The sequence below is a fragment of the Bos javanicus genome, chromosome 6 (assembly GCF_032452875.1).
Source record: "Bos javanicus breed banteng chromosome 6, ARS-OSU_banteng_1.0, whole genome shotgun sequence".
Taxonomy (NCBI): Eukaryota; Metazoa; Chordata; class Mammalia; order Artiodactyla; family Bovidae; genus Bos; species Bos javanicus.
This window is the reverse complement of record NC_083873.1, coordinates 84,449,744-84,470,382: the sequence shown is the minus strand read 5'-3', so window position 1 is coordinate 84,470,382 and position 20,639 is coordinate 84,449,744. Positions and strand designations below refer to the sequence as shown.

At 37.4% G+C, this 20,639-nt stretch overlaps 1 protein-coding gene across 1 annotated transcript; it reads left to right on the top strand.

The window, feature by feature from the left end:
- The first annotated feature begins 11,314 nt into the window (after positions 1 to 11,314).
- Positions 11,315 to 13,782, top strand: LOC133249637 (oxysterol-binding protein-related protein 1-like). Its single transcript, XM_061420369.1, is given in 2 exon segments — positions 11,315 to 12,166; positions 12,169 to 13,782. Coding segments are annotated over 2 exon segments (1,233 nt in total). The 5' UTR covers positions 11,315 to 11,416; the 3' UTR covers positions 12,652 to 13,782.
- The last annotated feature ends 6,857 nt before the right edge of the window (positions 13,783 to 20,639 follow it).

The following is a 20,639-nucleotide window of genomic DNA, read 5'->3' as shown; positions in this document are numbered from 1 at the left end:
AAAGCTGGTTCTTTGAAAGGATACATAAAATTGACAAACCATTAGCCAGACTCATCAAGAAACAAAGGGAGAAAAATCAAATCAATAAAATTAGAAATGAAAATGGAGAGATCACAACAGACAACACAGAAATACAAATGATCATAAGAAACTACTATCAACAATTATATGCCAATAAAATGGACAACGTGGAAGAAATGGACAAATTCTTAGAAAAGTACAACTTTCCAAAACTGGACCAGGAAAAAATGGAAAATCTTAACAGACCCATCACAAGCACGGAAATTGAAACTGTAATCAGAAATCTTCCAGCAAACAAAAGCCCTGGTCCAGACGGCTTCACAGCTGAATTCTACCAAAAATTTAGAGAAGAGCTAACACCTATCCTACTCAAACTCTTCCAGAAAATTGCAGAGGAAGGTAAACTTCCAAACTCATTCTATGAGGCCACCATCACCCTAATACCAAAACCTGACAAAGATCCCACAAAAAAAGAAAACTACAGGCCAATATCACTGATGAACATAGATGCAAAAATCCTTAACAAAATTCTAGCAATCAGAATCCAACAACACATTAAAAAGATCATATACCATGACCAAGTGGGCTTTATCCCAGGGATGCAAGGATTCTTCAATATCCACAAATCAATCAATGTAATACACAACATTAACAAATTGAAAAATAAAAACCATATGATTATCTCAATAGATGTAGAGAAAGCCTTTGACAAAATTCAACATCCATTTATGATAAAAACTCTCCAGAAAGCAGGAATAGAAGGAACATACCTCAACATAATAAAAGCTATATATGACAAACCCACAGCAAACATTATCCTCAATGGTGAAAAATTGAAAGCATTTCCTCTAAAGTCAGGAACAAGACAAGGGTGCCCACTTTCACCATTACTATTCAACATAATTTTGGAAGTTTTGGCCACAGCAATCAGAGCAGAAAAAGAAATAAAAGGAATCCAAATTGGAAAAGAAGAAGTAAAACTCTCACTGTTTGCAGATGACATGATCCTCTACATAGAAAACCCTAAAGACTCCTCCAGAAAATTACTAGAAATAATCAATGAATATAGTAAAGTTGCAGGATATAAAATCAACACACAGAAATCCCTTGCATTCCTGTACACTAATAATGAGAAAACAGAAAGAAATTAAGGAAACAATTCCATTCACCATTGCAACGGAAAGAATAAAATACTTAGGAATATATCTACCTAAAGAAACTAAAGACCTATATACAGAAAACTATAAAACACTGGTGAAAGAAATCAAAGAGGACACTAATAGATGGAGAAATATACCATGTTCATGGATCAGAAGAATCAACATAGTGAAAATGAGTATACTACCCAAAGCAATTTATAGATTCAATGCAATCCCTATCAAGCTACCAACGGTATTCTTCACAGAGCTAGAACAAATAATTTCACAATTTGTATGGAAATACAAAAAACCTCGAATAGCCAAAGCGATCTTGAGAAAGAAGAATGGAACTGGAGGAATCAAGCTACCTGACTTCAGGCTCTACTACAAAGCCACAGTCATCAGGACAGTATGGTACTGGCACAAAGACAGAAATATAGATCAATGGAACAAAACAGAAAGCCCAGAGATAAATCCACGCACATATGGACACCTTATCTTTGACAAAGGAGCAAGAATATACAATGGATTAAAGACAATCTCTTTAACAAGTGGTGCTGGGAAATCTGGTCAACCACTTGTAAAAGAATGAAACTAGAACACTTTCTAACACCATACACAAAAATAAACTCAAAATGGATTAAAGATCTAAACGTAAGACCAGAAACTATAAAACTCCTAGAGAAGAACATAGGCAAAACACTCTCCGACATACATCACAGCAGGATCCTCTATGACCCACCTCCCAGAATATTGGGAATAAAAGCAAAAATAAACAAATGGGACCTAATTAAACTTAAAAGCTTATGCACAACAAAGGAAACTATTAGCAAGGTGAAAAGACAGCCTTCAGAATGGGAGAAAATAATAGCAAATGAAGCAACGGACAAACAACTAATCTCAAAAATATACAAGCAACTCCTGCAGCTCAGTTCCAGAAAAATAAACGACCCAATCAAAAAATGGGCCAAAGAACTAAATAGACATTTCTCCAAAAAAGACATACAGATGGCTAACAAACACATGAAAAGATGCTCAACATCACTCATTATCAGAGAAATGCAAATCAAAACCACTATGAGGTACCATATCACGCCAGTCAGAATGGCTGCGATCCAAAAGTCTACAAGCAATAAATGCTGGAGAGGATGTGGAGAAATGGGAACCCTCTTACACTGTTGGTGGGAATGCAAACTAGTACAGCCACTATGGAGAACAGTGTGGAGATTCCTTAAAAAACTGGAAATAGAACTGCCTTATGACCCAGCAATCCCATTGCTGGGCATACACACTGAGGAAACCAGAAGGGAAAGAGACACGTGTACCCCAAAGTTCATTGCAGCACTTTTTATAATAGCCAGGACATGGAAGCAACCTAGATGTCCATCAGCAGATGAATGGATAAGAAAGCAGTGGTACATATACACAATACTCAGCCATTAAAAAGAATACATTTGAATCAATTCTAATGAGGTGGATGAAATTGGAGCCTATTATACAGAGTGAAGTAAGCCAGAAAGAAAAACACCAATACAGTATACTAACGCATATATATGGAATTTAGAAAGATGGTAACAATAACCCTGTGTACGAGACAGCAAAAGAGACACTGATGTATAGAACAGTCTTTTGGACTCTGTAGGAGAGGGTGAGGGTAGCATGATTTGGGAGAAAGGCATTGAAACATGTACAATATCATATATGAAACAAATCGCCAATCCAGGTTCAATGCACGATACTGGATGCTTGGGGCTAGTGCACTGGGACGACCCAGAGGGATGGTACAGGGAGGGAGGAGGGAGGACGGTTCAGGATCGGGAACACGTGTATACCTGTGGCGGATTCATATTGATATATGGCAAAACCAATACAATATTGTAAAGTTAAAAAAAAAAAAAGAATAAACTGGGAAGGAGAGTATCCTGGGGAAATGAGAAACCCATGAGACTTTGAGAATATGCTGATCAAATCATGAATTCATTATTGAACACATAATAAAGCATCAGACATTCATTCAAAAATAATTATAATGGTGACTAGCATATTCCAGAAGTAAGTGCTACAATGCAGAGATGTGTAGGCACAGTTTCTGCCACCTGATACTCTATGTGGAAAGATAGAATGGGAAAGTAAAGTCATTCAGTCGTGTCTGACTCTTTGCAACCCTGTGGACTGTAGCCTACCAGGCTCCTCTGTCCATGGGATTCTCCAGGCAAGAATACTGGAGTGGGTTGCCATTTTCTTCTCCAGGGGATCTTCTTGACCCAGGGATCGAACCCAGGTCTTCCACACTGAAGGCAGACGCTTTACTCTCTGAGCCACCAGGGAAGTAAAAGATAGAATAGCAGCACACAAAAATTGTGTGAAAATTATTATAATAAGAAAAGACCACAACACTAAGGAAATATCCAGAGTGAATCACAGAAATTATCTCTGAGGCACTGTTATTAAGGTGAGATCTGAAGGATATTTAGGAAAAAACAGAAGGGATAGGGCATGTGCGGGGGGAAGACGGGAAAGAACAACAGGTGGAGTAGTAATGACAGTTCCCAAGAAGTCTAAGTTTGGTCTAAACAGGAAGAGGCTGAGTAAAGAAGCAGATGATGTTAGAGAGGTAAGCTGGAGACAGATAAGTATAAGGAGTTTGAAACATCTAGTAAGAGCACTACAGAGAAAATTAAAAAGGTTAAGAAAGGGAGAGAGATAATCACATTTAAAAGAAACACAAGATTTAGTCACTGTGTTGGATTGTAAAGGGGCTAGAGTGGAAATGGCCATCGTTTAGCAGGCAAGACACAGACAACAAGGATGGAAAACTAGACTACAGTGTTCATAGAGATATAAGCACACTAACATAACAACAGTACCAACCTCATATTGTCATTTTAGGAAAAAAAAATTTTAGTAGGTATGCAGTACCTAAAATGTTTCTGACACATACTCAGTGATCCAGAAGAAATATTAACTATTGTCATTATTGTAATTTTGTTACTATAACATACTATCAATAGCCCAATGTGCACCAGCCACTTGGATTTTCTTTGTGAATTGATATTTAGAAATCAGTTTTCCAATACATCAAGATTATATAATCCAGTAAAGTCCTAGAGAGTAGATATTCTAGGGAGTTGTTTAAAAGTAAATTTTTTAATGTTTTATGTTAAAATATAAAGTTAATCAAAAAATTTAGTACATTTAATAAAATTAAGTTAAATGAAATATAATCAGTTCAGTTCAGTCACTCAGTTGTGTCTGACTCTTTGTGACCCCATGGACCACAGCACGCCAGGCCTCCCTGTCCATCACCAACTCCCAGAGTTGACTCAAACTCATCTCCATTGAGTCAGTGATGCCATCCAACAATCCCATCCTCTGTTGTCCCCTTCTCCTCCTGTCTTCAATCTTTCCCAGCATCAGGGTCTTTTCAAATGAGTCAGTTCTTCATATCAGGTGGCCAAAGTATTGGAGTCTCAGCTTCAACATCAGTCCTTCCAATGGACACTCAGGACTGATCTCCTTTAGGATGGGCTGGTTGGATCTCCTTGCAGTCCAAGGGACTCTCAAGAGTCTAATGAGTATATTCAATTTAAAATTATAATGTTAAGAATTTTTTAAGGTTTTGCCAAACAGATGAGCAAGATAAAATGCGATATTTTTTTTGTAAGGGTTGAGGATTTTCACCAGTGCTTTAGCTTTAAAAAAAAAATTATTCAACAATATAAATGTATGAAATGTATGACCTAACAATTTTTGCAACAAAATCCAACATTTCCTCACCTTCACACCAGCATTTAAACCATTCCTCACTAAAAACTCCTGGGTTTTACATCTTACAGAATAAAAGGAAGAATTTATTCTCATTTATTCTAATAACCAGGTGTTTTCTGCCTATACTAAGCCTAAAGAAAACATCAGAAAATCTCCCTTAAAAGAATGTAGGTCTCAACATCATAGCTTCCTGATAGAATTTACACTGCATACATAAGAACCATAAATTCTGCACATGTAATAAGGACCAAACAATTATTCATACATGAATCTGAAAATTGCCCATATTTTCAAATTATAAAAAACTGTCTTTGGTTTAGGATGACATGACAGTCCATGTGAAGGAAAGGAAGAATCTAATCTGTAAACTATTTTGTGATGGCTCAAGTAATTCTTCTTGTCTCTTACTGGTGGAAAAATGAAACATCTTTTTCAAAGGTAAAACACAATATCATTTTTGATTACAAAAGCTTGGGTTATCTCTGGTAACTTTCAGCATGTCCAAAAGCTGAGATAAGATTAGTGAAAGTTATGTGCTACCTAACTCCATTTTTTAAAAGATTTCCCCATTCTCATTTCAGGAAAGTGACAATGCTAATAGGAGAAGAGATTAGCAGGAGAGGAAGAAGGTAAAAGAGAAAGATAAATAGCAGTAAATCACAATAATTAGTAATAATATGTGTTGTTATTAAGTCGGAGAAACAAGATTAGAATCCAAGTCAATGACTGTGAAGACTTTATTATACAGAGAAATGGTTCTTTCAAACTATCACCTTTTCCATTAATTATTAGGTTTTCAGAAAATTTCTGTACTTTTTGAAGAAACAAGATGTTTGGCAAAATGTGTCCAGAATCTTAAAAATGCATATAGCCTTTGGCTTCACAATATACTCCTATGAAATGATACAGAAAAAAATAATCAAGATGTGCAAAAACAATATTTTGGGCAGTAATTCATAAGAGTCAACACAGGAAGCAATCTAAATATCCAATATTAAGCAATGATTAAAGAATGTATCAATGTGCACATCATACCATTATAATTGAACTATCAAAGAATTTTTTTTACCCTTACTTACCCTTAATTACCCTAAATCATCTACATATGAGACTTATTTGGAAACAAGTGGAAAATAACAAACATAATAAGATCATAATTTTCCTGTAGGATAAAAAAGAATATAAGTTAGATTACAATTTTCAAAATATATGTCATAATGTATATTTAATTATAGAAGTAGATAAAAGACTAGAATGAATGTACAAATTCTAGCATAATCTTGTTAAAGTCCATCCATGTTATCAAATATGACAAAATTTCTTTCCCATGGATGCATATTATTCTACGTCTGTGCCTGTGTGTGTGTGTGTGTGTGTATTTCAGATCTACTCTATGCATTCATCAAGTGATGGGCACTTAGGTTTTTTCCCTTCAGTTCATTAGAGTTCAGTCACTCAGTCGTGTCCGATTCTTTGAAACCTCATGGACTGCACCACTCCAGGCCTCCCTGTCCATCACCAATTCCCAGAGTTTACTCAAACTCATGTCCATTGAGTCGGTGACGCCATCCAACCATCTCATCCTCTGTCATCCCCTTGTCCTCCCACCTTCAATCTTTCCCAGCCTCAGGGTCTTTTCCAGTGAGTCAGTTTTTCATATCAGGTGGCCAAAGTATTGGAGTTTCAGCTTCAACATCAGTCCTCCAATGAACATTCAAGACTGATTTCCTTTAGGATGGACTGGTTGGATCTCCTTGCAGTTTAAGGGACTCTCAAGAGTCTTTTCCAACACCACAGTTCAAAAGCATCAATTCTTTGGTGCTCAGCTTTATTTATAGTCCAACTCTCACATCCATACATGACTACTGGAAAAACCATAGCCTTGACTAGATGGACCTTTGTTGGCAAAGTAATGTCTCTGCTCTTTAATATGCTGTCTAAGTTGGTCATAACTTTTCTTCCAAGGAGTAAGCATCTTTTAATTTCATGGTTGCAGTCACCATCTGCAGTGATTTTGGAGCCCAAAAGAATAAAGTCTGTCACTGTTTCCACTGTTTATCCATCTATTTGCCATGAAGTGATGGGACTGGATGCCATGATCTTAGTTTTCTGAATGTTGAGTGTTAAGCCAACTTATTCACTCTCCTCTTTCACTTTCATCAAGAGGCTCTTTAGTTCCTCTTCACTTTCTGCCATAAGGGTGGTGTCATCTGCATATCTGATGTTATTGATGTTTCTACCTGCAATCTTGATTCCAGCTTGTGCTTCATCCAGCCCAGGGTTTCTCAGGATGTACTCTGCATGTAAGTTAAATAAGCAGAGTAACAATATACAGCCTTGATGTACTCCTTTTCCTATTTGGAACCAGTCTGTTGTTCCATGTTCAGTTCTAACTGTTGCTTCCTGACCTGCATACAGGTTTCTCAAGAGGCAGATCAGGTGGTCTGGTATTCCCATCTCTTTCAGAATTTTCCACAGTTTATTGTGATTCACACAGTCAAAGGCTTTGGCATAGTCAATAAAGCAGAAACAGATGTTTTTCCAGAACTCTCTTGCCTTTTCAACAATCCAGAGGATGTTGGCAATTTGATCTCTGGTTCTCTGCCTTTTCTGAAACCAGCTGGAACATCTGCAAGTTCACAGTTCACCTATGGTTGAAGCCTGGCTTGGAGAATTTTGAGCATTATTTAACTAGCATGTGAGATGAGTGCAATTATGTGGTAGTTTGAGCATTCTTTGTTATTGCCTTTCTTACGGATTGGAATGAAAACTGACCTTTTCCAGTCCTGTGGCCACTGCTGAGTTTTCCAAATTTGCTGGCATATTGAATGCAGCACTTTCACAGCATCATCTTTTAGGATTTGAAATAGCTCCACTGGAATTTCATCACCTCCACTAGCTTTGTTCATAGTGATGCTTCCTAAAAGCCACTTGACTTTGCACTCCAATAAGTCTGGTTCTAGGTGAGTAATCACACCATTGTGATTACCTGTGTTGTGAAGATCTTTTTTGCACAGTTCTTTTGTGTATTCTTGCCATCTCTTCTTAATATCTTCTGCTTCTGTTAAGTCAATACCATTTCTGTCCTTTATTGAGCCCATCTTTGCATGAAATATTCCCTTGGTATCTCTAATTTTCTTGAAGAGATCTCTAGTCTTTACCATTCTATCATTTTCCTCTATTTCTTTGCATTGATCACTAAGGAAGGCTTCTCTCTCCTTGCTATTCTTTGGAACTCTGCATTCAAATGGGTATATCTTTCCTTTTCTCCTTTACTTTTTGCTTCTCTTCTTTTCACAGCTATTTCTAAGGCCTGCTCAGACAGCCATTTTATTTTTTCATTATAAGGGACTGGAATTTTCCCCTTGGCTCCATGAATAATGCTGCAACAAACATAGAAGCATAGATCTCTTCACTACACTGCTTTTGCTTTCTTTAGGTATATACCCAGAGGTGAAATTTCTGGATCACATAATAGATATATTTCTAATTTTGTAGAAAACTTCATTTTGTTTTCCATAGACACTCAACCAATTTACATTTCCTTTTCTCCACATCTCATCAACATGTATTGCTTATATTCTTAATGGTAGACTTTCTAACAGTTGTGAGATGGTATCTCATTGAGGTTTTGATTTCCATTACCCTGAGTATCAGTGATGTTAAACATCTCTTCATATACCTGCTGGCCATTTGGGTACCTCTGGAAAAATGTCTATCCTGTCTATCTGCTAATTGCAATGAATTTTTTGATTATTGAGATGTATGAGTTATATATATAATTATTTATATTATATATTATATATAAATAATATATATTATTTACTATTTATAACTATATATATAAATAAGATGTTAATGCCTCTTTTCATGTGTGGTTTGCAATATTTTTCTCCTATACTGTAGGTTGCATTTTTATCTTACTGATTGTTTCTTTTGCTGTGCAGAAACTTTTATGTTTGATTTAGTTCCACTTAGTTGATTTCTTTTTCTTTTGTTGTGATTTTGATGTCATATCCAAAAAAAAAAATAAGAGTTTCTTTTAGGAGTGTTATGATTTTTGGTCTTATATTTAAACCATTGATCCATTTTCAAATAATTCTTGTGAGTGGTGTAAGTTAGAGGTCTTATTTCATTCTTTTTTTTTTTTTTTTTTGCATGTGTTAATCTAGTTTCCTCAGAAGAGAAAGAAGAGACTAACCTTTCAAGATTGGGTGTTCTTGCCTTCATTGTTGAATATTAGTTGACTGTACATGCAAGGATTTAATTCTGAATCCTGTATTCTGTTCCCTTGTCCTATGTGTCTATTTTTAGGCCAATGCCATATTGTTTTAAATACTGTAACTTTGTACTATAATTTGAAATTGAGAGGTGTGTTATCTTTGGCTTTGGATAGTGTGGACACTTAACTATTTCTTTGTGTTTTATTCTATTTCTTTCAACAAAGTCTTGTAGTTATCATTATACAGATCTTTCACTTCAATGGTTAAATTTATTTATAGTTATTTTCTTATTCTTGATGCTGTTGTGAATGAGATACTTTTTTTTCAGATGTTTCATTGTTAGTATACAGAAATCCAACTGATTTCTGTATGTTGATTTTATATCTTGCTGCTGCTGCTGCTGCTAAGTGGCTTCAGTCATGTCCAACTCTGTGCGACCCCATAGACAGCAGCCCATCAGGCTCTTTCGTCCATGGGATTCTCCAGGCAAGAATACTGGAGTGGGTTGCCATTTCCTTCTCCAATACATGAAAGTGAAAAGTGAAAGGGAAGTCACTCAGTCATGTCCGACTCTTAGCGACCCCATGGACTGCAGCCTACCAGGCTCCTCCGTCCATGGGATTTTTCTGGCAAGAGTACTGGAATTGGGTGCCATTGCCTTCTCCTTGTATCTTGCAACTTTACTTAATTTGTTGATTAGTTCAGTTTTATGGTTGACTGTCTGGGATTTTCTATACAAAAAAACATTTGTCATCTGCAAAAAGTGATAATTTTTATTCATTCTTTTTGATTTGGATCCTTTGATTCCTTTGTCTTACCTAATTGTTCTAGCAAGAACTTCTAGGTTAAACTGACTAAGTGTGGGAGTGGGCCTCCTGGTCTTGTTTCTGATCTTAGATAAAAACCTTTAACTTTTCACCATTGTGTATAATGTTACCTTCGGATTTGTCATATATGGCTGTTATTATTGAGGTATGTTCTTTCTATATCCAGTATGTTGAGGGTTTTTAATCATAAAAGGATTTTTTTTGTCTTGTCAAATGCATTTTCTGCATCTACTGAGATGATCAAGTTATTTTGTCTTGTATTCTATTGGTATAAAGTATTACATTTGATTTTGGTATGTTAAACCATCCTTTCCTCTCAGGGATAAATCTCACTTGGTCAGGCTATATGGTCCTCTTAATGTATTCTTGAATTTGGTTTACTGATATTTGGATGAGAATTTTTGCATGTATATTCATCCTGGATATTCTTATAGCTTTTTATTGTGATGTTCCTATTTATTTTGTATCAGGATAATGTTGTCCCACTGGGGAACAGGTGCTCTCTGGGGTACCCACTGAGATGATGGCAAGAGTCCCTCACAGCAGTTGCATATAGCACAGCCGACTGTGACATTGATCATACGATATGAGCTCAGGGCAAAGGGTGTAATATGTAAACAAACTCAGCAATATGGTCACTGAAATATGTAACGACATGGGCATATCTCTGGGTCATATATAAATAGGACTCAAAGGATTGCTTTACAGAACTTCCAAACCATAATACCAGACTCTTCAATGTCAGTGATTAATGATTTAGAGTGTTTTAGAAATTCTGAAAGAGTTTAAAGTAAGGCATAAAAATTACAGAGCTGACCAACTGATAAAGTCATTTATATTATAATTCTTTCTTAATGCTCATAGAGAAGTGAAACAGTAATGACTAAGCTAAAATAATTCCCTATAAAGTCTGACTGGAGTAAACAGATAATGTAGTAGAACTACAACAATAAAGAATTAGATTCATTCGCCGGCTGTAGCCCCGGAGGGCGGCGGTGCGGCCGAAGGGCCAGCGCGGACCTCGGGCGGCCCGGGCGCTAGTCCTGGGCCGCGCCTCTCTCCCTGCTCGACCTCGCCGGGAGCCGGGGGCGGGCCGCGCGAAGGTGACTTAGAGAGCCCTTGCGGTGCCGCCCTGGATCGCGCCTCGCAGCTGGGCTGGAGAGGAGGCGGAGGGACAGGTCGAGCGCGTTCTTGCGAGAGCTGCGAGCTGCGCCGGGCGGAGCGCGCCGCCGGGGGGAGCCCCGACCCCGGCCCAAGTGAGGAATTTTAAATTGGAACAGGAACAAGAAAAAAACAAAATTTTATCAGAAGCGCTGGCGACTGTAGCCACTGAACATCACGAATTAGAGCAGTCTCTGGTTAAAGGTTCCCCGCCTCTGAGCATCTTTAGTGAGGACGAGTTCTATGATGCACTGTCAGAACAAGCCTGCCTTCCCGTATGTTTTCCAGAAATGACTTCAGTATCTGGAGCATCCTCAGAAAATGCATCGGAATGGAACTCTCCAAGATCACCATGCCAGTTGTATTTAATGAGCCTTTGAGCTTCCTCCAGCGACTCACTGACTATATGGAGCATACATACCTCATCCACAAGGCCAGTTCGCTCGCTGATCCTGTGGAAGGGATGCAGTGTGTGGCTGCATTTGCTGTCTCCGCTGTTGCCTCGCAGTGGGAACGCACTGGAAAGCCTTTCAACCCACTCCTGGGAGAGACTTACGAGTTAGTTCGAGATGACCTTGGTTTCAGACTCATCTCTGAGCAGGTCAGCCATCACCCACCCATTAGTGCATTTCATGCTGAAGGATTAAACAATGATTTCATCTTTCATGGCTCAATCTATCCCAAACTGAAGTTCTGGGGGAAGAGCGTAGAAGCAGAACCCAAAGGAACTATCACGTTGGAGCTTCTTGAACACAATGAAGCATATACGTGGACGAATCCTACGTGCTGTGTGCACAACATCATCGTGGGAAAGCTCTGGATTGAGCAGTACGGCAACGTGGAGATCACAAACCACAAGACTGGGGACAAATGTGTGTTGAATTTTAAGCCGTGCAGCCTTTTTGGTAAAGAATTACACAAAGTTGAAGGCTACATTCAAGATAAAAGCAAAAAGAAGCTCCGTGCCCTCTACGGGAAATGGACAGAATGTTTGTACAGTGTTGACCCAGCCACGTTTGATGCTTACAAAAAAAAAATGATAAGAAAAATACTGAAGAGAAGAAAAACAGCAAACAGGTGAGCGCTTCTGAGGAGTCGGATGAAATGCCAATGCCGGATTCTGAGAGCGTGTTCATCATCCCCAGGAGCGTTCTCCTGTGGCGAATAGCCCCGCGGCCTCCGAACTCAGCCCAGATGTACAATTTTACTAGCTTTGCAATGGTTTTGAATGAAGTAGACAAGGAGATGGAGAGCGTGATTCCTAAGACAGACTGCAAGCTGCGGCCTGACATCAGAGCCATGGAGAACGGGGAGATAGATCAAGCTAGTGAAGAAAAAAAGCAACTCGAGGAGAAACAGAGAGCGGCCCGCAAGAACAGGTCCAAGTTGGAGGAGGACTGGAAGACGAGGTGGTTCCATCAAGGCCCTAATCCCTACAGCGGAGCCCAGGACTGGCTTTATTCAGGCAGCTACTGGGACAGAAACTACTTCAATTTGCCTGACATTTATTAAAATGTAGACAAGTTGGGGCGTTTTGACTCATCTGCAGATAAATCTTAAACCTATGTTTTAAAATTTTCTTCCTTGGTTTCTACTCATCTTTTTTAAAAAACGGAAAAAACCCTCTCATGATAATTTGCCCTTCACCCAACAGAAGTGGGGTATAGGGTGATACCAGTGATGAAAGTCTTAGGAAGAATGGGTAATTCTGCTAGGTCGTGCTTCTTTGGAATACTATTTTATACAGAGGTATGGGAAACTGCTGGCAAATATGCTTTTGATGGTTGCTGTTGCCATATTTACCGAAGGTTTATACCTAAATGTAACTTTAGCTTTATGGAATTATATAGTAACCCAAATCAAGTTATTTTGAATATTTTTATGATGTCATGCTTGAATGTTTTAGATTTAACTTTGAAATGTTTAAAATTCTCCTATACAAGGTTTATATGCTCAAATATAGAGGTGTATGTCATTTTGTAAAGATTACATTGAAAAGATGGCTTTTCTTTACACTAATCCTCTCAATTTTGCCCCCTCCCATCCCTAAAAAGAAAAAAAAAATGAGTGTTCGGAAGAGACATTCCTAATTTGAAAATTCGAAACTGGAAAAGGTATTTCATTTGCTTATTTTAGTACTCTGAATTTACTTTTACAATTTTCTATAATTAATGTCATTAGAATTAAAAGGTGTTTGAATTGTATGTTTGAAAATATGTATAAAACCTAGCAATTCACAAAAATACCATAAAAATAGAGGTTTTAGGCACCATCATTACATAATGACAAACCTTTTAAAATGCTTCAACTTCCAGTGGCAAATGCCACCAGAGAAACTCAGTTGTATTCATGTATTATAAATATCAAACTATATAAAAGGAGGTCTTGTGCATTTCAGGTTTGCAAGGCACCTGTGTACTTAAGATATGTACGGAGACCTACTGTACAGTAGCTTTGCCCCTTTAATTGGGGCACATTAATCACATGATATTTATCTACCCAACCCCAAACTGAGATTTTGCTCCTAGGGGCCTTAGGTAACTGCCAGTAAGTTATTTCAATGGCTGTCTCAAAGTTAACAAGTGTTATAATGAAATAATCTACCTGATACTAATAAAGGCTTTAGAATGTTCTAAAAAAAAAGAGAGAGAGAGAGAATTAAAGGTGACTTAAGATCCTGTGGTCATCCCTCCTGCTAAGAATCTATGTTAGTAATTGATAACATTACTGATAAAGAGTCTAAGCATAATCGTGTTAAGCTTATATTATCCCCTCATTACTATGTGTACTGGCTTTATCTCATTTCTTGCTTACACACACACACACACACAAACATTCCCACAAATATACCTAATAGAAAAAACTGTCTTCAAATCACACATATCCTTCTCAAGGACCTAAGGAGTGAAGTCTTAAAAGACAGCTATTACTGAAGACAATTTGGATATTCTTCAAAAATTTGAAAATATAATTAAGGTCCATAAATTCCTCTTCTGGGCATGTATCCAAAGGAATTGATATTAGGATCCCAAGATCTATTTGCACACCACATTCACGAAAGCACTATTCACAACAGCCAAGAGGCTGAAGCAACCAAAGTGTCCATCAACAGATAAATCCATAAACAAAATGTGGTATCTACAAACAATGAAATATTACTCAGGTTTTAAAAGAAAATTTTGACATTTGTCACAATGAAGAATCTTACATGAGTGAAATAAGTAAATCACAAAAAAAACAAATACTGTAAAACTCAACTGATATGAGGTATCCAGACTAGTAAAATTAGTAGAAACATAGAGAAGAATGAAGGTTGCCAGGGGCTGGGGAAAGAAGAAAATAGAGTTTCTTAATGGACATAGACTACCACTTTTGCCAGATGAGAAAGTTCTGGAGATTGGTTGCAGAATATGAATATACTTTACTAAGTTATACACTTAGGAGTAATTAAGGTGGTAAGCTTTATATGTATTTTACCACAATATTTTGAAAAACAGCCACAACTCTAATAATTCCTCAAAATATCAGATTTTCTCTTTAGCTGTTTGTAGTCATCCTTCAACAAATGTTTCGTATGCTGTTGCTCTTTTGTGATGGAGCAAATGCTTTTTTTCACGGGAAATTAAAGAGCTTGTGCAGACCTCTGGAGAAAATGGTATTGTGGTGTTTTCTTTGCGGTCAATTGTTAGAAGAAAACTTCTAACATGTCAGAAGAAAGAGCTAATATTATTGCATCAGCCCTTGCCCAGATTCCACAAAAGGTATGCACAGTAACTTAACCAGTGGGCAACTATTAACATTTAATAAGTTGGTGTTTTTCTTTATGGGGAGGGAGGTGGGAGGGGGGTTCAGGATTGGGAACACGTTGTACACCCGTGGCGGATTCATGTTGATGTATGGCAAAACCAATACAATATTGTAAAGTAATTAGCCTCTAATTAAAATAAATACATAAATAAATATTTAATAACTTGGTCACACTCTATAAAAGGTCAGATTTTAGACATCTTCTGTAAGAAAGATAAACCATTTTAATAGCTTCAGCTTATCTCAAATATTTATGTTGTTGCTATTGCTTAGTCACTAAGTTGTATCCAACTCTTTTGTGGCCCCATGGACTGTAGCCTGCCAGGCTTCTATGTTTGTTGGATTTCCCAGGCAAGAATAATAAAGTGGACTGCCATTTTCTTCTCCACAGGATCTTCCCAACCCAGGAAGTGAACTGTGTCTCCTGCATTGCAAGCGGATTCTTTACCATTGAGCCAGCATGGAAGCCCCTCATATATATATATATAAAAACCAAAATATACACAGCAGGTGCTAAAGTAGCACAGCGTGCCTTTGATTGATGAGAATTTTGAAGTAATATTGTGATAAGAAAGAAGTATATTTAAGAGATGCATTGTGAATTCTGGTATTATAATAGTAGTGTGGGCAGGTACAGAAATTGTCAAATTATGCCCTGTTATTTACTCCTTTACCTTGAAGGACTCCAGAGGATACAGTACACATACAGATGTTCTCAGGAGTTAAATTTTAACAGTAAACATCAGTCAGTTCAGTCGCTCAGTCATGTCTGACTCTTTGTGATCCCATGAACTGCAGCACGCCAGGCCTCCCTGTCCATCACCAACTCCCAGAGTCCACCCAAACCCATGTCCATTGAGTTGGTGATGCCATCCAACCATCTCATCGTCTGTCATCCCCTTGTCCTCCCGCCTTCAATATTTCCCAACATCGGGGTCTTTTCAAATGAGTCAGCTCTTTGTATCAGGTGGCCAAACTATTGGAGTTTCAGCTTCAACATCAGTCCTTCCAATGAACACCCAGTACTAATTTCCTTTAGGATGGACTGATTGGATCTCCTTGCAGTCCAAGGGACTCTTTTTTTTTTTTTTTTAAACTTTACAATATTGTATTAGTTTTGCCAAATATCGAAATGAATCTGCCACAAGTATACATACCCGCGTTCCCCATCCTGAACCCTCCTCCCTCCTCCCTCCCCTACCCTCCCTCTGGGTCGTCCCAGTACACCAGCCCCAAGCATCCAGTACCCTGCATCGAACCTGGACTGGCGACTCGTTTCATACATGATATTATACATGTTTCAATGCTATTCTCCCAAATCTCCCCACCCTCTCCCTCTCCACAGAGTCCATAAGACTGATCTATACATTGGTGTCTCTTTTGCTGTCTCGTACACAGGGTTATTGTTACCATCTTTCTAAATTCCATATATATGCGTTAGTATACTGTATTGGTGTTTAAGAGTGTTCTCCAACACCACAGTTCAAAAGCATAAATTCCCAGAGGGATGGTATGGGGAGGGAGGAGGGCGGAGGGTTCAGGATGGGGAACACATGTATACCTGTGGCAGATTCATTTTGATATTTGGCAAAACTAATACAATTATGTAAAGTTTAAAAATAAAATAAAATTAAATTTTAAAAAAGCATCAATTCTTCAGCACTCAGCTTTCTTTATAGTCCAACTCTCACATCCATACACGACTACTGGAAAAACCATAGCCTTGACTAGACGGACCTTTGTTGACAAAGTAATGTCTCTGCTTTTGAATATGCTGTCTAGGTTGTCATAACTTTCCTTCCAAGGAGTAGTGTCTTTTAATTTCATGTCTGCAATCAACATCTACAGTGATTTCAGAGCCCGGAAAAATAAAGTCAGCCACTGTTTCCACTGTTTCCCCATGTATTTGCCATGAAGTGATGGGACTGGATGCCATGATCTTAGTTTTCTGAATGTTGAGCTTTAAGCCAACTTTTTCACTCTCTTCTTTCACTTTCATCAAGAGGCTCTTTAGTTCCTCTTCACTTTCTGCCATAAGGGTGGTACCATCTGCATACCTGAGGTTATTGATATTTCGTCCGGCAATCTTGATTTCAGTTTGTCTTCCTCCAGCCCAGCATTTCTCATGATGTACTCTGCATATAAGTTAAATAAGCAGGGTGACAATATACAGCCTTGACCTACTCCTTTTCCTATTTGGAACCAGTCTGTTGTTCCATGTCCAGTTCTAGCTGTTGCTTCCTGACCTGCATACAGGTTTCTCAAGAGGCAGGTCAGGTGGTCTGGTATTCCCATCTCTTTCAGAATTTTCCTCAATTTATTGTAATCCAGTCAAAGGCATTGACATAGTCCATAAAGCAGAAATAGATGTTTTTCTGGAACTCTCTTGCTTTTTTGATGATCCAGTAAGCATAGTAGCACAATAATGTTAATTTTGATAAAAGCCTGAAATGTGCCATGCAATGTATACTTGCGAGGTAATCCTGGCCCCTTTTATTTCCTCTAAATTTTAGTGTGCTATTCAGTGTGCTTTTCAAGGGAACTACCTAGATAGAGAAAGGATGGTCAGGGCCCCCCAAACTGCCTCCAGACATCCAACCAGCCACAGTGATTTAGAGAAAGAGAAACATCAACATCCCTGTTTGACTGGGCCCTGTCAGATCAAAGACCAAAGTGTGAAGATGGGGTCCTGCCCTTAGAATGAACCCTGCCCATTGTAAAGTCTGACTCCTAGTGGACTCTGTTTCTCCTCCAAATTGAGGAAGGAAAAGAGGCTGTAAGAAGATGTCAAGTATGAGGAAGACTGGCATGGAAAAGATTCAGTTGCTTCCTCCTCCATAAAATATAGTAGTAATCTATTTTCTACTATGTAAAATACCCTTGGCTGTTATCTTCTACTATGTTAAATATCGTTTTGGAAATTTGTGAACTACTTTTTAGTTTGCTATCTGATATTACAGTCTTCTTCTAAGCACCTACACTAATTTTTTGCTGAGAACTTAGAGTTATTTTACATTCACATGACAAGTAGAAGTCAAATGCTAGTAAATTAAAATACCGTTAAAGGAATTGCTTGGGAATCAAAGTTGGTTATCTTATTTTGATTCTGGGCAAGCAAACCACATTAATCAGTGCTGTCAATGCTTTGTGCCTCATTGTCAAAATGTTCAGGACTGATTCAATAAATTTTAGCAACATCATTTTGGAACTTTTTCAACAGCCTTATTGATATTTAAAAGTAGTAACATGGTTTTCTTTTCTAAATTCAAATAATTTTGAAACTAGTAATAGTGCTAATACTCTGGATTCATGTAAGATACTACCAGTTGCCATATTTGTTGGAAGTAGGGCTTAACAATTTGCAATCTCAAAGAACTTATACTTCCTATGCAGCATAAGTTAAATTGATTATTGATAAATTAGAGACTTCCCTATAGCTCAGATGGTAAAGAATCTGCCTGCAGTGCAGAAGACCTGGATTCGATCCCTGGGTCAAGAAGATCCCCTGGAGAAGGAAATGGCAACCCACTCCAGTATTCTTGCTGGGAGAAACCCATGGAGAGAGGAGCCTGGTGGGCTACAGTCCATGGAGTCACAAAGAATTGAACACAATTACATCAATTTGTAAAAATATTTCTCATTGCATGCATGATTGTATGCAGTTTCCTTTCTGTAAATAAAAAAATAAAAACTCTAATGAAATAATGAGTTATATTAAGTGGATATAAGTTAGCTCCCTTCTATAACAGTCAAAAAGAAATAAACCAGTAACTATTAAATTTGAGAGCTAGTATATGAAATAAAGTAAATTGCAAGTTATTAGTAATCTGTGACTGTTTTTGCACTAGAGTGAAGACCACCTAATGATTTCTCAAATATTTATACTTGTCATTGAAAATCTCATTTGTCTATGCCATTATGTGTGAAAGGTCATGGCTGCATAGAAACAGTAATAAGTACATAAAATGTGGGCATTCCATGTCACATTTCATGATAAAATTTGGTTTTTCCTCCCTCTGCTTGCATTCCCACTACAATTATGCTTCCTGTTGCCTTGACTCCCTTCTTATCTGAATAAATAGCTTCAGTATTTCTTTAAGAGAGAATATTTCTGACATGCCCTTCCCTGTTTTTTTTTGTTCATGTGCTTCCTTTTATCCAGACTGTTCTTTCCATTTCTTCACCTGCCAATCTTGGATTCACTTGTGGAATTAAAGTGACGAAGCACTCTTTTCAGAAAGTCTTCACTTACCTCTTCAGCAGACTTAATGGATTCTTGCTCTGAGTTCTGAAAGCAGTTTAAATGCAGTTTCCCATGTATCATCATCTGTTATCTAAAAGACACTGCTTCTTTCAGTGCCTTATAATATCCATTTTTCATTTTATTTCTAAGACTTAAAGTTAATAATTCTACTGAAATTCACTCAACCCTAGGCCATCCAAAAACCAAAGCTTTCATAACTCGTGGTGCAACCAATGGCATTTACAAGGTGATCTACCATGGGATCCCTATGGTGGGCCTTCCTTTGTTTGCTGATCAACATGATAACATCACTCATATGAAGGCCAAGGGAGCAGCCGTCAGATTGGACTTGGAAAATATTAAGGACAGATTTGCTCAATGCTTTGAAGCAAGTCATTAATAATCCTTTTTAAGTATAGTTTTGTTTTTCTACTCTTCCTAGAGAAGTTCTCATATGAAGACAAATGAGTCTTCATATAAACACAATGAGGAGTAAGATTGTTCAACACTTTTAAAACAGTCATCAGTAACCATTTTGAGTGTCACATTGAGTTTTTTCTCTGTGGTTTTTAGGGAAAAGGTTTATCTCAGGTTTAGGGATAGTGGAACAATTTTGGAAGAGTTACTCATTAGAATGAGAGGAATCACTTATAAATATAGGTATATTCTTAGTTCTTTTGGTTGTTATGTTATTTAGAAGAATGTAAAATCATAATGCAATTGATTTAGAAGATATACATTGGGACATTCCTGTAGAAAAGCCAAATTTTCTTAAACCAGGAATATTAGATTTCCAAATTATTTCAGGATATGCATTAATTTCAATATTATTATTATTAATATCATAACTATGATGTATATATCTTCCCCCTTTTGCTTCATGGTAACTTTGGAAAGAAAACATTTTGAGAATATATTGATAATAATAGCACAGTGACAGTGGACAATTTTGTTTTAAAAGTAGTATTATTTTTATTTTAGCACAAATACAATAAATGAGTACCATAAGAATCACAGTTTCTTCTTTTTTAAGAGCTATAGGCTTCATTTGGTGGTTTTTATGTAAAAGTACATCTCTCTAGTATCTTTATACATTTCTTAATCTTTAGTATTGTAAAGTTGCTGTCCAAAAATGAAAATAATTTATTACCAGATATATATTGAATGTTTATGAAACTCTACAAGGTGTACTAAGTCTTTTGGCACATACTAAGTAACTTTTTCATTATAGTCTTTCCCTAGAGTATAACAAAAATGTGTCTGGATTACTGACCTTTTCTCAAAAACCCAGTGCTCCCCATATGTTTTGTACAGAACAGGGAGAGAAGTTACCTCAATAATTATCGCTACAGTGCCATGTTGTAGCACTTTGTGATTCAGAGCTCCTGAATTTCTTTATTCCTCCTTCTTTCTTGACTGTTAGTCCATCATCATTTCAACTGTAGAAATA